Source organism: Ranitomeya imitator, chromosome 1 (genome assembly GCF_032444005.1).
Source record: "Ranitomeya imitator isolate aRanImi1 chromosome 1, aRanImi1.pri, whole genome shotgun sequence".
NCBI classification, from domain to species: domain Eukaryota; kingdom Metazoa; phylum Chordata; class Amphibia; order Anura; family Dendrobatidae; genus Ranitomeya; species Ranitomeya imitator.
In genome coordinates this window covers 520,872,276-520,888,447 of record NC_091282.1, presented here as the reverse complement: position 1 = coordinate 520,888,447, position 16,172 = coordinate 520,872,276, and the positions used below count along the sequence as shown (strand labels likewise).

At 42.5% G+C, this 16,172-nt stretch overlaps 1 protein-coding gene across 2 annotated transcripts in view; it reads right to left on the bottom strand.

Moving 5' to 3' along the window:
- The window catches only part of NCBP1 (nuclear cap binding protein subunit 1), an 80,211-nt gene that overhangs the window by 49,731 nt on the left and 14,308 nt on the right, over window positions 1–16,172 (bottom strand). For both annotated transcript variants that reach the window (XM_069766788.1, XM_069766797.1), the window contains exons 5-12: window positions 10,695–10,802; window positions 10,205–10,326; window positions 9,965–10,034; window positions 9,637–9,852; window positions 4,572–4,669; window positions 3,219–3,282; window positions 2,482–2,592; window positions 1,997–2,061 (exon numbers count right to left, since the gene is read on the bottom strand). In XM_069766788.1, the coding sequence (XP_069622889.1) occupies window positions 1,997–2,061; window positions 2,482–2,592; window positions 3,219–3,282; window positions 4,572–4,669; window positions 9,637–9,852; window positions 9,965–10,034; window positions 10,205–10,326; window positions 10,695–10,802 (854 nt within the window). The remainder of the gene's footprint in view (window positions 1–1,996; window positions 2,062–2,481; window positions 2,593–3,218; window positions 3,283–4,571; window positions 4,670–9,636; window positions 9,853–9,964; window positions 10,035–10,204; window positions 10,327–10,694; window positions 10,803–16,172) is intronic.

The following is a 16,172-nucleotide window of genomic DNA, read 5'->3' as shown; positions in this document are numbered from 1 at the left end:
GGCCAATTTTAAGGAGTCTTATTTCAGCCTGTATTATGGCTTTTAGGCTAGTGGCAAAATTAGGGGTCTCTTCTTGTATGGTTTTAGTAATGCAGTCAGCACAGAGATCCTTCTGCCACTGAACTGCAAGCGGGTTTCTACAAAGGGCACACTCTCGGTTCTTTGTTTTACCAACCGCTTTCCTGGACCCCTAGTGATCAAAACAGACAATGGACCCTGTTACCATAAGGGTGACATTCACGTAGATCACTCACCACTACCGACAATCAAGGGTACCGATTTTGGAGGCTGGACAGATGCACGTGAAGCGTCCCTCCTGGACGCCGACGAATCCTGCCGGACAGAACGACTGCTGTTCCTACCACTTGAGCGGCTGCTCTTGGTATGCTGGTGGCTCGGCAAGGCATCTGGTGAGAGCTCCATTTGCTGCTGCTGCTGCTGCTGCTGCTGCTGTGAAGGCGGCTGCTGCTGCTCCTGTTGTCCTACTTCCATGGTGAAGTTTATGGACATGAGCGCGTCTTCTGTGGTCTAACCCCCTTTTATGGGGGGACCACTGCACTCCCCGCCTCCTTCGGTGCCCAAATTAACCCCCTCCCACTCTCTGCCGTGCCGCCGGAGTTCCCCTTCACCGGCCGGCGTTCTCATCATGGGCGCCGCCATCTTGGATCCGGCGCCCGCCCCCGACGTCACGCGGGCACGCCCATTCCCAGCGTGCCTTGCGCGTGACGTCAGACGAGCGACCCGGAAGCGGCCACCGCACCTGGACGCCGGCAGAGAGGGGAGGGCGGCGTGGCAGCCATGGAAGGGAACACAGCCCTCTGACCATGCCGCTCAACGCCCGCTCGGACGCAGAGACCCGGGGGACCTGCGGACGGCGCTTCCAGACTCCCGAACCCGACGCACAGGCGCTGCCTGATTCTTCCACGCCGGGACGGGACCTGGGTAAGTGAACCGCCGTGTTCAGTAAGAGGGTCCCTGTCAGGGCAGGAAACCCAACTGAAGCGAGGGAGAGGTACCGCCCTTTTATTTTCAGTAGGGTTTCCTGTCCTGGCTGGGCGGATCCCCTCTCTCAGGTGTGCCGTCATGGGGGAAGGGAAAATTTTGTTCTCCATTGGCTCCTCACAAGTGTGCTACACTTCTCTCAGAGAGAATCCGATCACGCTATGCTGACACTGAGTCAACTCGGATCAGAGTTTCATCAGAGTGTGCTTTGAGACCAGATTCTTTTGCAATAGAATCTACAGTCGTGTAACCTTAGCCTAAGGAGTGGACAACCCCTTGTAGGAAAGCAGGTTGTGAAGTCCTAGGTGGGAAATGTGTGTCACCAAGATGGCTAGCCTCGGTGATTCAGTCCTGGAGGTGAAGGCTCCAGGTCCTGATTAAATGCACCTGGATAGCTATACTAGAACGATGTAATATGTTCACTGGTCAGTCAGCTGGGGAAGATGAGCAGAGTGGGTTGTGTTAGAGCGGAGAGAGACCAGCCAGAATCTCTCTGAAAAGAGATTGCACAGGGTGTGTTGCCATTGATGATCGCTGTTTTGTGTGACAGAACTGAGACTAACTCAACAGTGTCCGATTAGTCAAGGTCCCTAGACGAGGTAAGGACTTCATGGTTTTGTTTTCAGTACTGTGCAACCAGTGGAAATAAATATGTTGTTTTGAGATAAAAAAAAGCTCTGCGCCTTTGTGCTGTAAGCGGCTACCAGACAGCGTGAATCCCTACACAAGCCAGTATACAGAATTAATGCAGCAGAATGCATACAAATTTTTATGACAACCTCATTATTGATGGTGATGACATTTATGAGTGTTATCTAAACAGTCACATATGTGAATCACTTTTAAAGATATTACTACAAATTTAAAATAAAGATTATTTTCCCAATAAAAGATGGATGGCTCAGGCTGCATTACTCTTACCAATTAGACCATGTTCATCCACAGATATTATGCAGAAAAATCCAAGCATGCAATGTACTACAAAGTGAGTTACCTGTCAATACAATTTACATTCATTGTATCCAAACGAGTGTAGAGCATTTCAGTAGCTTGCGCAAGCTGTTTTAGTCATTAAGGATATAAAAGTAGATCAAGTTGGGGCAATATTATATGATATATACACATCAGTGTATACGTCTATGATAAAAACCACATGGGACACATTCACGGCACATTATAAAAGACCACCTTGACAACACCAAAATCCAGTAGGAAGCTGCCAAATAAATACAGAGAATGTGATAGTGGCAACATATGGAACAGAAGTCGATACAAGAAATATCCAAATATAAGAACCCCAAACAAATAAAGGGTTATTGTGGACATCTTGACTGATGTGAAAGCCTCCCATCTCGGTTTCACTTTGGTTTTGTAACACTCTTGGCATCTTGAGATTAGGGGAATGTGGGAAAACTTTTTACTAGTTCTCCATCACTTAGGCACTTCCTAGCTCAAACCAATTACTCTTCAAAAGGATACCACTTGTGGCAATGATCCTGGTTGAAGCTTGCAGAGCTCAATTAACAATGTTGTGTACATGACCTCGATGTGTGGTGGAACTGGAATCTGAAATAATTCCCCAAAGATGACCTAGAGTGTAAAATACAAAGTAATGTGTAAATAATAATGCAAAATAATTATATCAGTAGCAAATGTATAAAATACTGATTGCTTTATAAGGCATCCTGTCAAAACTAGAGGCAGCATGAATTAGACATTGGCTGTGTTATCGCATCTTGTATATTCAACTCTGAAACGATGCAGCATTTCAGAGAAGCAGTACTTTGAATAGCCAACAGGAGAACATGCTACCTTGGTCTAAACGTTTGAGAAGCCTTTCCCTGATAAGCTCTCCATGACTGACGGTTCTCTCCACATGCATCTCTGAAACGCCCACACTAATCAAATTATAATGGGTATGTGTTGTATCCATGATAAATACAAATACAAATATAACACGTATGTGTGACACAGACGTCTGAATGAGGCCCAAGATCTAGAAGGAAGCAAGAATGCAACAAATGTCCGATTCATGCTGCCTACGGTACTCTGAAATGCTTCCAAAAGACTTCTGTATTAGGTTCTGTATTAGGTTCTGTAGAAGGACGTAGATCTGGGTATTTATTATGATGGAATATAGGCTGAACTGGATGGACAAATGTCTTTTTTCGGCCTTACTAACTATGTTACTATGTTACTATGTTACTATGACTTACCTCAACAATATGATAGTTCAAGGGAATCTTGTTCTTGCCTGGGTAGCTAAGGAGCTGGGCAGCACTAAGGAAAAAAAAGGAAACAATCTTGTTAGAAAAGCAGCACCAAAGAACAGAAAGTCACCGCACCCATCATCCGATGCTCATTTCTACCGAGCTCACTGTAAAGTCAATGTGACCATAATGTTTTCTAACCTCTATTTAGGGTGCTGGGAAGAGGAGACCGTGTTTGCAGACTACATGTCCAGGTGATCGTTAGAGCGCACCATATCCTCCTTTTGGATTTGGTTTCCTGGCACATCATAATGTACATCCAATACCCATTGTTTTTATCAGACAAAGTCTCCGTTTAGGCACAGGTGGCATCTCCATTGTATGACCTGCTTTTTGCCCTTCGATACAACATGTTCTCTTATTCCTCAGGTTTGTTAAAAAAAAATTTGGCGTTCATTAATGAGGTTAAAAATTGACTAAGCAGGCAAGAAATAGCAGCAAGTCACAAGATCGATTGGGTGCATCTCAATTTCCACGTTAGACACTTGCTTTTTTTTTTCTCCTTAAACTATTTACATGAGGCATAAAGCGGCCAAAACCGGTGATAAACCTGGCATACCACAAAAGCTCTAGTTCTTCGAGCGGTTTATAACAATTGAGGCAGATATTGAGTGACACTGCCCCACTGTTCTCAACTTAGCCTCAAGCTGCACATAAGTAGAGATCTACTCTAAATACTCAGACAACTGGGCATACTATGGCTACTATAGTCACTGATGCCATAATGAATCCAACTGATAATCTGGCCAGTACACACTTTTGCACCGTCATTCGGGAAGATTTTTCTTTAACCCTTTTTCTCTCGCTCGCTTTGTCAGAACATTTTACACAAATATCAAGTAAACAATGCCAAGAAAACTATCGAACATCTGACTGCAGATCCTCCTAAAGCTAAAGGTGTCTTTACACAGAAAATATTGTCACAAGCAATTGTTTATAATCATTCACACCACATGCACACATCTGTGTCGTGGTCAGAGGATGGACCGTGACTCACAGACAAGCCACGGGTCTCCTGACCCGAACTTGACATCCTCATATATGCAAATGAGACCATCAAGTTCAGGTCTAAAGACTTGTGGCCGGTCTGGGAATCATGGACCGTACCATTACAAGTGTGAATGCGGTCTTAATGTAAACAGGATATCCATCATCTGATGAACAAGCACTTGTTCGTAGGGTGAAGTAAGCTTCTGAAAAATCCATGACATGTTTAAAATTGAGAAAAATAATGGCTTGTGTCATTCTGCATACAAACATCAAAAGGTTATGTAAAATGATACTTCATGCATCCTTTACCAGGTTTTCCTCTCTCTCCAGTGTGATTTAATGATGCAGTGCAGATTTTCTTCTATAATAAATCGTTCTATAGAATGAGTTCCAGGCATTACTGGACCCTAAAACAATAAAAAGACACTTACCATTTCTAAAATAAAAATATACATTTACGGTACATGCATGGATAGGATTCCCCAGACATTTGTATACATTACATGGTGCACTTGTAAAAGCCTAACTGGGTGACTGCTGCTGACATTGGGGGCAGAGACCAAGCCAGTAGTGCTAATTCCTACACAGGCTAAACTTATCAGATTGCACACATGACTTGGAGACGTCAACGGAAACTAAAAACATTAACACTGAACCCATGATGAGCTTTTAGTGAGTTTTTTGACACTGCGTATTATGGTAATCTGTACATAGCTGCGTCAATATTTTGTGAAAGCCAAATACCAAGAGGTATCAAAAACAAAACAAAAAAAGCACCTTTATGTAATAGATAATATACCAAAAAAAAGAAGGGGGGGGTGGGGGAGGGAAGATGAAGAGATAGGTTAGTGAAGGTTCAGTGACCTGTTATTTAAGCCCATAAGGATGAATATGTAAGCAGAGTACCACAAAGACACCCCCAACGGGCCGCCTCAAAGCACGAGAATTTCAATAACTAAAAAACAGAAAGTTAAACAACCATAAGATGGATTTTTTCCCCCCAGGTGTCATTTTAATCAGATCAGTATAACGGCGCCAACCTGACACTATTTATAGTTTACTTACAGCAAGTCTGTCATCAAGATTTTGCTAAGGTACCTTATTGGGATTTTAGGTGATATACCAACAAAGCAGCAAGTATTTGTGAAGTGTAAAAGGAAATGATGCATGGTTTCCTAATTATTTTAAAAAGATAAATCTGAAAATTGTGAAGTGCATTTGTATTCAGCCCCTGCAGTTTGATGCCCCCACATAAAATCCTGAGTAACTAATTGTCTCCAGAAGTCACATAATTTGTAAATTGAGTCCACTTGTGTGTAATTTGTGTGAAGGCCTCAAAAGTTTGAGAACATTAGGGATTAAACTGCATACTGAAAACCAAAGAGCACACCAAACAGGTCAAGGATAAGGTTGTGGAGAAGAATAAAGCAGGGTTAGGTTATTAAAAAACAGTCAGTGGGGTGTACACTACAGAGGAGGAGCTAACTTTTTTGTGCATAGTGTCAGCCTCCTAGTGGCTGTAGCATACACAATGTTTCCTGTGTCCCCCAATGAAGAGATAGAGAAATAATAAATTAGAGCAGCCTCCCTTCCAACCTGTGGTTCTTGGGTCCATGATATGTGACTAATGGCTGTCTGCCAACTTGGTGCACTACCACCAGGTCTAGCAAACTGATAAGAAGAACAAGTCTCAAGATGGTGACTTATAAGTAGCCCAGCACAGAAGGGAAGACCTGGGATTCAGAGATAATTTAAGTCTGGTAAACTGGAGATACTACCAGTCAAAAGATATGCTTGGAGCTGGATTGGACAGTGTTGTGGGAGTGCTTGTTGAAGAAGGTGTGTGCTTTGGCTGTCATTATACTGGCAATGGAGGATCTGGATGTCACCACAGGGGGGAGAGGGGGGGGCACAGGGGTTGGATGTGGCTTGTGGCCCTCTCTCAAAGCTGAAAGTGGCTCTCAAGGTCAGAAAGTTTGGGGACCACTGGTTTAAAATCTCAGAGTACTTTTCAATCAACCATTCAAAAACGAAAGGAGTATGGCACAACTGCAAATCTGCAGAGACCTAGTCATCCACCGAAACTTACATCCCAATCAAGGGGAGCACTAATTAAAGAAGCAGCCAAGAGGCCCATAGTCACCTTGGAGGAGCTGCAGAGATCCACAGCTCAGGTGGGCGAAATCTGTCCAATGGACAACTATTAGTCGTATACTCCACAAATCTGGCCTTTCTGAAAGACTGGGAAGAAAGCCATTTTTGAAAGCAACACCTAAGAAGTCCCGTTTGCCAAAAGCCATGTAGGGGACAAACCTAGCATGTGGAATAAGGTTTTCTGGTCAGATGAGCCCAAAGTAAAACTTTCTCAGCTAAATACAGAATGCTGTGTGGGGCAGAAAACTAAGGGTATGTTCACACGTTCAGGATTTCCATCCTTTTTTTTTCCTGACTGTTTTTTAAAAAACTGCAGCTCTTGGCAGAAAACGCAGGTCCTTTTTTTGGTCCTTTTTTGGTCCGTTTTTGATGCGTTTTTTGATGCGTTTTTTGATGCGTTTTTTTGATGCAGTTTTCTAGCCAGAGTCTGTGTGTTTTCTAGGAATTTTTTTAGGGTTAAAATGGCTGAAAATACCCTAACCCTACCCCTAACCCTAACCCTACCCCTAACCCTAACCCTACCCCTATTCTAACCTTAGTGAAAAAAAAAAAAAAAAAAAATTCTTTATTTTTTTTATTGTCCCTACCTATGGGGGTGACAAAGGGGGGGGGGTGTCATTTACTATTTTTTTATTTTGATCACTGAGATAGGTTATATCTCAGTGATCAAAATGCACTTTGGAACGAATCTGCCGGCCGGCAGATTCGGCGGGCGCACTGCGCATGCGCCCGCCATATCTGCCGGCCGGCAGATTCGGCGGGCGCACTGCGCATGCGCCCGCCATTTTGCAAGATGGCGGCGCCCAGGGAGAAGACGGCCGGACGGACACCGGGACGCCGGGTGAGTATAAGGGGGGGAGATTAGGGCACGGGGGGGGCATCAGAGCACTGGGGGGGGGCATCGGAGCACTGGGGGGGGGCATCGGAGCACGGGGGGGCGGGATCGGAGCACGGGGGGGGCAGCCACACTCCGCCCACGCACTTCCGCCCGCTCCCCGCACTTCCTGCTGCAGCGGTTCTGCACATCAAACCGCAGTAAAACCCGCAGATATATTTTTGATCTGCGGGTTTTACTGCGGTTTGGACCTCACAATGGAGGTCTATGGGTGCAGAACCGCTGCGGCTCCGGAAAAAGAATTGACATGCTCCTTCTTTTTTCCGGGAGCTATTCAGCGCGTCTTTTTTTTTACAATTTCCGGACCATGTGCACAGTGTGTCCTGTTTTCCATAGGGTACAGTGTACTGTACCCTGCATGGAAAACAGCCGCGGAACCGCAGCGGCAAAACCGCCGCGGTTCCGCGGTAAAAAACGCACTGTGTGAACATGGCCTAACACTGCCCATTCACGCTGAAAACGCCATCCCCACTGTGAGAGCAGGAGTTCTTTATCTATCTGGACTCTATTTTGGGTTATTGCATCTGCATCTCCTTGCTTACAAAATTTAGTCTATGTTTAGATTAGGACCAGAAACACATGGGCTACTTGCACATTGAACAAGTCTGTAGGAGCCTGTTCACACACCACCAAGAAACTTGAAGAAAAAAAAAAAAAAAAAAAAAAAAAAAAAAAAAAGCACAGCGAGGTCAAAAATACTGTTGCAAAAAAAAACCCAGTAATAAGCAAGTGCCAGTCAAAAGATGGAAAAAACAGATGGTGTGTGAACAGGTTCCTACAGACTTGTTCAATGTGCAAGTAGCCCATGTGTTTCTGGTTCTATAATTGTTCTCTTGTTTCTACAAGACTGGGGAGTCCACCACTCCTTATGGGTCATTTGCATCAAAGCTGTTCCATCCAGCATGTCCACATGGATATTCCCTCTCTGAACCCTGCTTATACAGGTACTATACAGACGATATACTACGTGGCTGGGCAATATACTACGTGGCTGGGCAATATACTACGTGGCTATGCATATTCTAGAATACCCGATGCGTTAGAATCGGGCCAGCATCTAGTATAAGACATAATTTCAGTTGTTTCACACTTTTTTGTTAAGTATATAATTCCACATATGTTAATTCATAGTTTTGATGCCTTCAGTGTGAATTTACAATTTTCATAGTCATGAAAATAAAGAAAAATCTTTAAATGAGAAGGAGTGTCCAAACTTTTGGTCTGTACTGTATGTCCAGTAAAAACTCTATATAAACCCTTATCGATGTAATAAATAGAGTTCTGCTGATACTGAGAGTGTCAGTGTGGTACCTCTCTTTTACATGTACCTGGATTTTACAGTTTAATTTGGAACAAGCACAATGCCCCAGAATATCCCACATTATGTGGTGACGACACAATCGTTAAACATGCCGACACCACCATAATGCTGTGGGAATGCTTTTCTTCAGCAGGGACAGGGATGCTGGTCAGAGTTGATGGGAAGATGGATTTAGTCAAATACCAGCAATCCTGGTAGAAAACCTGTTTGAGGCAGCAAAAGACTTGAGACTGTAGAATAGGTTCACCTTCCTGCAGGACAACAACACTAAGCATACTTCTAGCACTACAATGAAATGTTTGTATATTCATGTATGTGAATACAAATGCACATCACAATTTTCAAATATTTTTAAAATATTTAGAAAATCATGTATCTTTAAGGCTATGTGCACACGTAGTCTGGGTCCACTGCGGATTTTTCCGCAGCGGATTCCAGCAGATTTGATAAATCCGCAGTGGAAAACCACTGCAGATTTACCGCGGTTTTCCTGCGGTTTCCACTGCGGATTTACAACTGCGGTTTTCCATAAGGGCAGTTGTAAATCTGCTGCGGAAAACGCACAAAAGAAGTGACATGCTGCGGAATGTAAACCGCTGCGTTTCCGCACGTTTTTTTCCGCAGCATGTGCACAGCGTTTTTTTTTCCCCATACGTTTACATTGAACTGTAAGGCTATGTGCACACGATGCGGATTTTGCTGCGGATCCGCAGCGTTTCCGCAGCTGCGGATCCGCAGCAGTTTCCCATGCGTTTACAGTTCAATGTAAACTTCACAAGTATTATTTGCTACTGTGTGTTGGTATACCACATAAAATAAAATAAAAAAATTGTAGAAAAGTTCACTGGGTGTGAATACTATAAAGCACTATGATCATCTGGGTCCACCTTTTGTCTTATAAATGAATGTACATCTTGTATCCTCACTGTGCTTGATTACATAATTGAATTTTGATTATTACACATATATATGTTTTTCAAGGTAAAAAAAATATATATATATACCTCTGGGGCATCTGTGTAGTCAAACATCCTAAAAATGACCCTTGGCATTGGATAAACAGAATCCTTTGTGTGAGGTGGTGGTGTAAATGGCGGCAAATTATGCTGCAAGGCTTCACACAGTATACTATCAAAAGCAAGGTAGGGGCGCAGTATGTGTCTCTCCTGCCAGCCATCCTTCTTCAACTTTTGAATCTGAGCCCAAAGACAATCTAGGTACTAAAAGAAGAAAAAAAAAAATAGAAATGTAAAGGTTTGGTCAACTAATGCCATATTAAAAACAGAGAACACAAAAAAAAAGAAAGAAAAAAGAAAAGAAAAGGTTACTTACCTCTTCTTGTGGGTGAGGTTTATCCGCTGACCATACTTGTAACATAGGAAGATGGATTTTCTGACGTTGCCTGAAGAGCAAGAAACGTTATCAGATTTACACTTACAAGTTAAAAAAAGAGTATCCATTTGCAGCAGAATCTGTATTTTGATTGGAATAATAAGCGAAGCACTCTATATTTGCATATTGATTTAGAAGTTTTCTACAAACTAAAAAATAAAACAAATGGTTAATACTTACTTAAGGTAGTTTTCAATTTGTGAAAAAATACGATCCATCTCCACATCCTTCTTCTCATATAATTCTTTGCCAACCCAAGGCAAGGAAGCAAGAATGGCAAACACATACCAATCACAGCGAACCTGGTGGGAAATGTTCCACTTTATATACGATTGACTCACTACTAGAGTTGAGGTGAATCGTTTCACCAGCCCCTGCAGGTCAGTGATGTGTGAAGGCTGGAATGGAGCCCTAAGAACTGCCTCTTGATGGCATCCACGGATCTTCATTTATTAGAAAGGCAGGCAAAACATCATCGCTGTGGTACGACGCATATGTGAAAGTGGTCAGCTAACCAAAGAAAAACCACGGATGACATCAGATATGGGTCAGTTCTCAGGGCTCCAGGCCAGCCACCAGACCACTGACTGCATCCTGCAAATCGAAGGTCACTAACCAACACATTGGGACTGATCTACTTTAGTGCCATTTTATACACTGCCTCACTTACCTGAGGTACATCTTCTTCCTGTGTAACCCCAACAAAAGCTTCAAACATTGCTACCATAGAGGGGGCTGCGATGACGTGGCAGTTCACAAGATCAGACAAAAAGCGGACCTTTATATTGGATAAAGGGGAGAAAGATACAAAGATGTCAGTAGGGTCTTCCTTTACTGTAAACTCAATAGCTTGTCACTGGAAAACTACAGTTTACAGATACATACTGGTTTCCAATAGACCTCAGCTGGGACAGAGAGGAAATATTTTGCCTTTCTCCAGATACTTGCTTACACAGTGCAATTGTACATTTAAACTTGTGTGTGCTACATTAAAGAACTTAGAAAATTCATCTTACTCCACATTTTTGGATCCAACTGCAATATTGGTTACAACAAATAAAAAGGAAAGTCAGCACAGAAGTACTGTGTAGATAGGCAGCTAGCAAGGTGATCTCGACTAATCCCTCACAACCTAGAAGCTACCTCTTAGGCTACGTTCCCACGAACTGAAACTAGCAGTGTATTTTCGTTGCGTCCAAAATGCGGTTTTCGATTGAATGCAGGTAAACCTGCATGTGTTCACTGAACCGTGTGGATTTACTGTGTTTGTGTTCAATACATTCTATTGATGTATTTTCTGTTGCGGAGACTAGTGAGTATTTATCTACAAGTGTAGCGACTATATAGACTCCGGGGACGTTTTCCAGAAATGAGCAGGAATGGATGTTGGGAAGTGAAAATGCAAATCTGCCACTGTAGTGCCCGTACATCGTGCTTCTGTACACAAGCACAGGTAAATTAAATGGGTACTCCTCACTACAGTAATGCCAAACATGTTGATGGCAAGTGTGGTTTAGGCACACTGTGGGGCTCAGGAGGAGGGGGCATTTGGATTTAGGAAGCCCCCTATAATTCCATTAACAGATGATGGATCCGAATGGAGACTTGTTTTTTGTGGGTTGAAGTTTATTTTGTGTTTGTTTTTATTGGTGGTATTTTGGGGTACAGAACATCTTTGATCAGTTCACATTTATTCTGTGCTCTAAACTGAGCACTTACATTGCAGTTTCCATCTCAATCTATAAAATACATGATTCGGCCGAAATCCCTGATGGATCCATTCACAAATGAGGCAGCTGTTACTCTGCACTTTGTTTGGCTTCTGTTTATGGTATACGGCTTTTAAAAGGTGCCTTTAGGGAAACATAACATAATTCTTAAGGCTTGGTTCACATTTATCCTGTGCGGTACGCTGAGCACTTCCATTGGGGTTTACATCTACATTTCTGAGATATGATTCACATGAAACCCCAACGGTTCCATTCATTTTGAGGCAGGCAAAGTTACTATAGGCTCTATTCAGAAGTGTCCCCTGTTTCAGACGTTTCCACAGAGCCTCCATCCGCCTCATTATAGGGAATCTTCTGTCAACGGTTCCGTCTGTATCACGCATTTCAGAGATTTACATGGAAACCCTGGTGTAAGCGCTCAAGTATTAATTTTTTTACCCTGTTATCCAGGCCAGTGCAATTGCAGCAATACCATATTTATATTGTTTGTTTTTTGTTTTGTTTTTTTTAAACACTTTTTGTGTGTAACAGCAGACAAACGAAAAAAAACAGGCTTTACCTTGCTATATATTTTGCAAGTTACAATCTTTCTATATTTCTGCGAGAGACATGTGAGGGATTATCTTTTGTGGGACGAGTATTTATTGGTGCCATTTTTTTGGGCACTTTTTTTTTTATTTATTTATTTTTTTTTTTAAATGCTTTCTAATCTGATTTCTTTGGGAGGCAGAATTTTCATGCCGTCTGACAAAAGTGATAAGGTAGCTCTATTCTTCGGTTAGTACGATTACAGTGTTACCGCATTTTTATGATTTTTTTTTTCTTCCTTTAAGCTCAGGGCCCGCAGCCTCGCACGACGATCGGCCCTGACTTACTACAGGAGCTCAGCTTTCAGCGGAGCTGAGCTCCCGGGGGTGATATTGCCAGGCAGTGCTGATATTTTAGCACTTTCCTGTGATTACATGCTGCAGTCAGTTAATAACTGACCCAAGTATAGCAATCTGCCGCCATGCCAGTCAGAAATGACCGTTGTCAGAAGAGCGGTCACTGTTTTCACAAAGAGACATGAAGGGTATAGTCAATCATGATGTATAAACTGACACGTTCTCATACCATATTATACACCAAGTGGCATTAAGGGATTAAAATAATACTCTCTCAAAGTACGCTTTGAATTTGGCTTTTATCCTAAGTCATATTGCACGACTCGTTAAAGAGTTGATTGTGACTTGTAGGATCGCTACTTTTAACAGGTGGCGCTATAGAGTTTAAGTCCTTTTTCTCAGAAGAGGCAATTTGCATAATATATTTCCCAGAGGAGCATTGCACGGCGAATATGCCTCCTTACCTTGACAAGCCAGAGATGGTATGTCACTCTCCATAAGGAGAAACGATACCCCTTAGACCCAAGTCCAGAGCCTCTCACCTAGCCAAATTAGTTCTCATGCTTCGCACTGACGAGGGCCAACAGCCCGAAACACCGTGTCTGCGAATTGAGATACTAATCTGGCTTTTATCCTAAGTCATATTGCACGACTCGTTAAAGAGTTGATTGTGACTTGTAGGATCGCTACTTCCAACAGGTGGCGCTATAGAGTTTAAGTTCTCTTCTTCTCAGAAGAGGCAATTTGCATGAAAGTATTCAGTCTTTCTTGGGTAGGAGTCTATCAGCGTGACATCAAGCATTAACAATCTTTGCCCACTGATCTTTGCAGTAGATACTGAGGGAGCACAGAAGTGAGTGTGAATATACAAGCATGGACAAAAATTTTGAGAATGAGACAAATATTAATTTTTCCAAAGTCTACTGCTTCATTTTTTCTAATGGCAATTTGCATATACTCCTGAATGTCAGAGTGATCAGCTTAACAGTAATTACTGTACTTGCAAAGTCAATATTTGCCCAGAAAATGAACTTTAACCCCCAAAACACATTTCAACATCATTGCAGTCCTGCCTTAAAAGGAACAGCTAACATCGTTTTAGTGATTGATCCATTAACACAGGTGTGGGTGTTGATGAGGACAGGGCTGGCGATCAATAAGTCATGATTAAGAATGACATCACTGGACACTTTAAAAGGAGGCTGGTGCTTGGTATCATTGTTTCTCTTCAGTTAACCATGGTTATCTCTGAAGAAACACGTGCAGCCATCATTGCACTGCACAAAAATGGCCTAACAGGGAAGAGTATCGCAGCTACAAAGATTGCACCTCAGTCAACAATCTTATCGCATCATCAAGAACTTCAAGGAGAGAGCTTCCATTGTTGTCAAAAAGGCTCCAGGGCGCCCAAGAAAGACCAGCAAGCGCCAGGACCGTATCTTAAAACTGTTTCAGCTGCAGGATCGGACTACCAGCAGTGCCGAGCTTGCTCAGGAATGGCAGCAGGCTGGTGTGAGTGCTTCTGCACGCACTGAGGCGGAGACTCTTTGAGCAAGGCCTGGTTTCAAGGAGGGCAGCAAAGAAGCCACTTCTCTCCAGAAAAAACATCAGGGACCGACTGATATTCTGCAAAAGGTACAGGGACTGGACTGCTGAGGACTGGGGCAAAGTCATTTTCTCTGATGAATCCCCTTTTCGATTGTTTGGGACATCTGGAAAACAGCTTATTCGGTGAAGAAGAGGTGAGCGCTACCACCAGTCTTGTCTCATGCCAACTGTAAAGCATCCTGAAACCATTCATGTGTGGGGTTGCTTCTCAGCCAAGGGAATCGGCTCACTCACAGTCTTGCCTAAAAACACAGCCATGAATAAAGAATGGTACCAGAATGTCCTCCAAGAGCAACTTCTCCCAACCGTCCAAGAGCAGTTTGGCGCCCAACAATGCCTTTTCCAGCATGATGGAGTACCTTGCCGTAAAGCAAAGGTGATAACTAAATGGCTCATGGAACAAAATATAGAGATTTTGGGTCCATGGCCTGGAAACTCCCCAGATCTTAATCCCATTGAGAACTTGTGGTCAATCATCAAGAGACGGGTGGACAAACAAAAACCAACAAATTCTGGCAAAATGCAAGCATTGATTATGCAAGAATGGACTGCTATCAGTCAGGATTTGGTCCAGAAGTTGATTGAGAGCATGCCAGGGAGAATTGCAGAGGTCTTGAAGAAGAAGGGTCAACACTGCAAATATTGACTTGCTGCATTAACTCATTCTAACTGTCAATATAACCTATTGGTACTCATAATATGATTGCAATTATATTTCTGTATGTGATATAAACATCAGACAAACACTAATAAAAACCAGAGGGCAGCAGATCATGTGAAAATATAATTTTGGTGTCATTCTCAAAACTTTTGGCCATGACTGTAGACCAGATAGTAGTTAACCCCTTTACCCCCAAGGGTGGTTTGCACGTTATGGACCGGGCCAATTTTTACAATTCTGACCACTGTCCCTTTATGAGGTTATAACTCTGGAACGCTTCAACGGATCCCGGTGATTCTGACATTCTTTTCTCGTGACATATTGTACTTCATGATAGTGGTAAAATTTCTTTGATATTACCTGCGTTTATTTGTGAAAAAAACGGAAACATGGCGAAAATTTTGAAAATTTCGCAATTTTCCAACTTTGAATTTTTATGCAATTAAATCACAGATATGTCACACAAAATACTTAATAAGTAACATTTCCCACATGTCTACTTTACATCAGCACAATTTTGGAACCAAAATTTTTTTTTGTTAGGGAGTTAAGGGTTAAAAGTTGACCAGCAATTTCTCATTTTTACAACACCATTTTATTTTAGGGACCACATCTCATTTGAAGTCATTTTGAGGGGTCTATATGATAGAAAATACCCAAGTGTGACACCATTCTAAAAGCTGCACCCCTCAAGGTGCTCAAAACCACATTCAAGAAGTTTATTAACCCTTCAGGTGTTTCACAGGAATTTTTGGAATGTTTAAATAAAAATTAACATTTAACTTTTTTTCACAAAAAATTTACTTCAGCTCCAATTTGTTTTATTTTACCAAGAGGAGAAAATGGACCCCAAACCTTGTTGTACAATTTGTCCTGAGTACGCCGATACCCCATAAGTGGAGGTAAACCACTGTTTGGGCGCATGAGAGAGCTTGGAAGCGAAGGAGCGCCATTTGACTTTTTAATGCAAAATTGACTGGAATGGGGATGGGACGCCATGTTGCGTTTGGAGAGCCACTGATGTGCCTAAACATTGAAACCCCCCCACAAGTGACACCACAGAAGTTTATAATGCAAAACCGTAAAAATAAAAAATCATTTTTGTGAAAAAAAAAATGATCTTTTCACCCCCAATTTTTTATTTTCACAATGGTAAGAGAAGAAATTGGAACCAAAAAGTTGTTGTACAATTTGTCCTGAGTACGCTGATACCCCATATGTGGGGGTAAACCACTGTTTGGGCGCATTGGAGAGCTCGGAAGGGA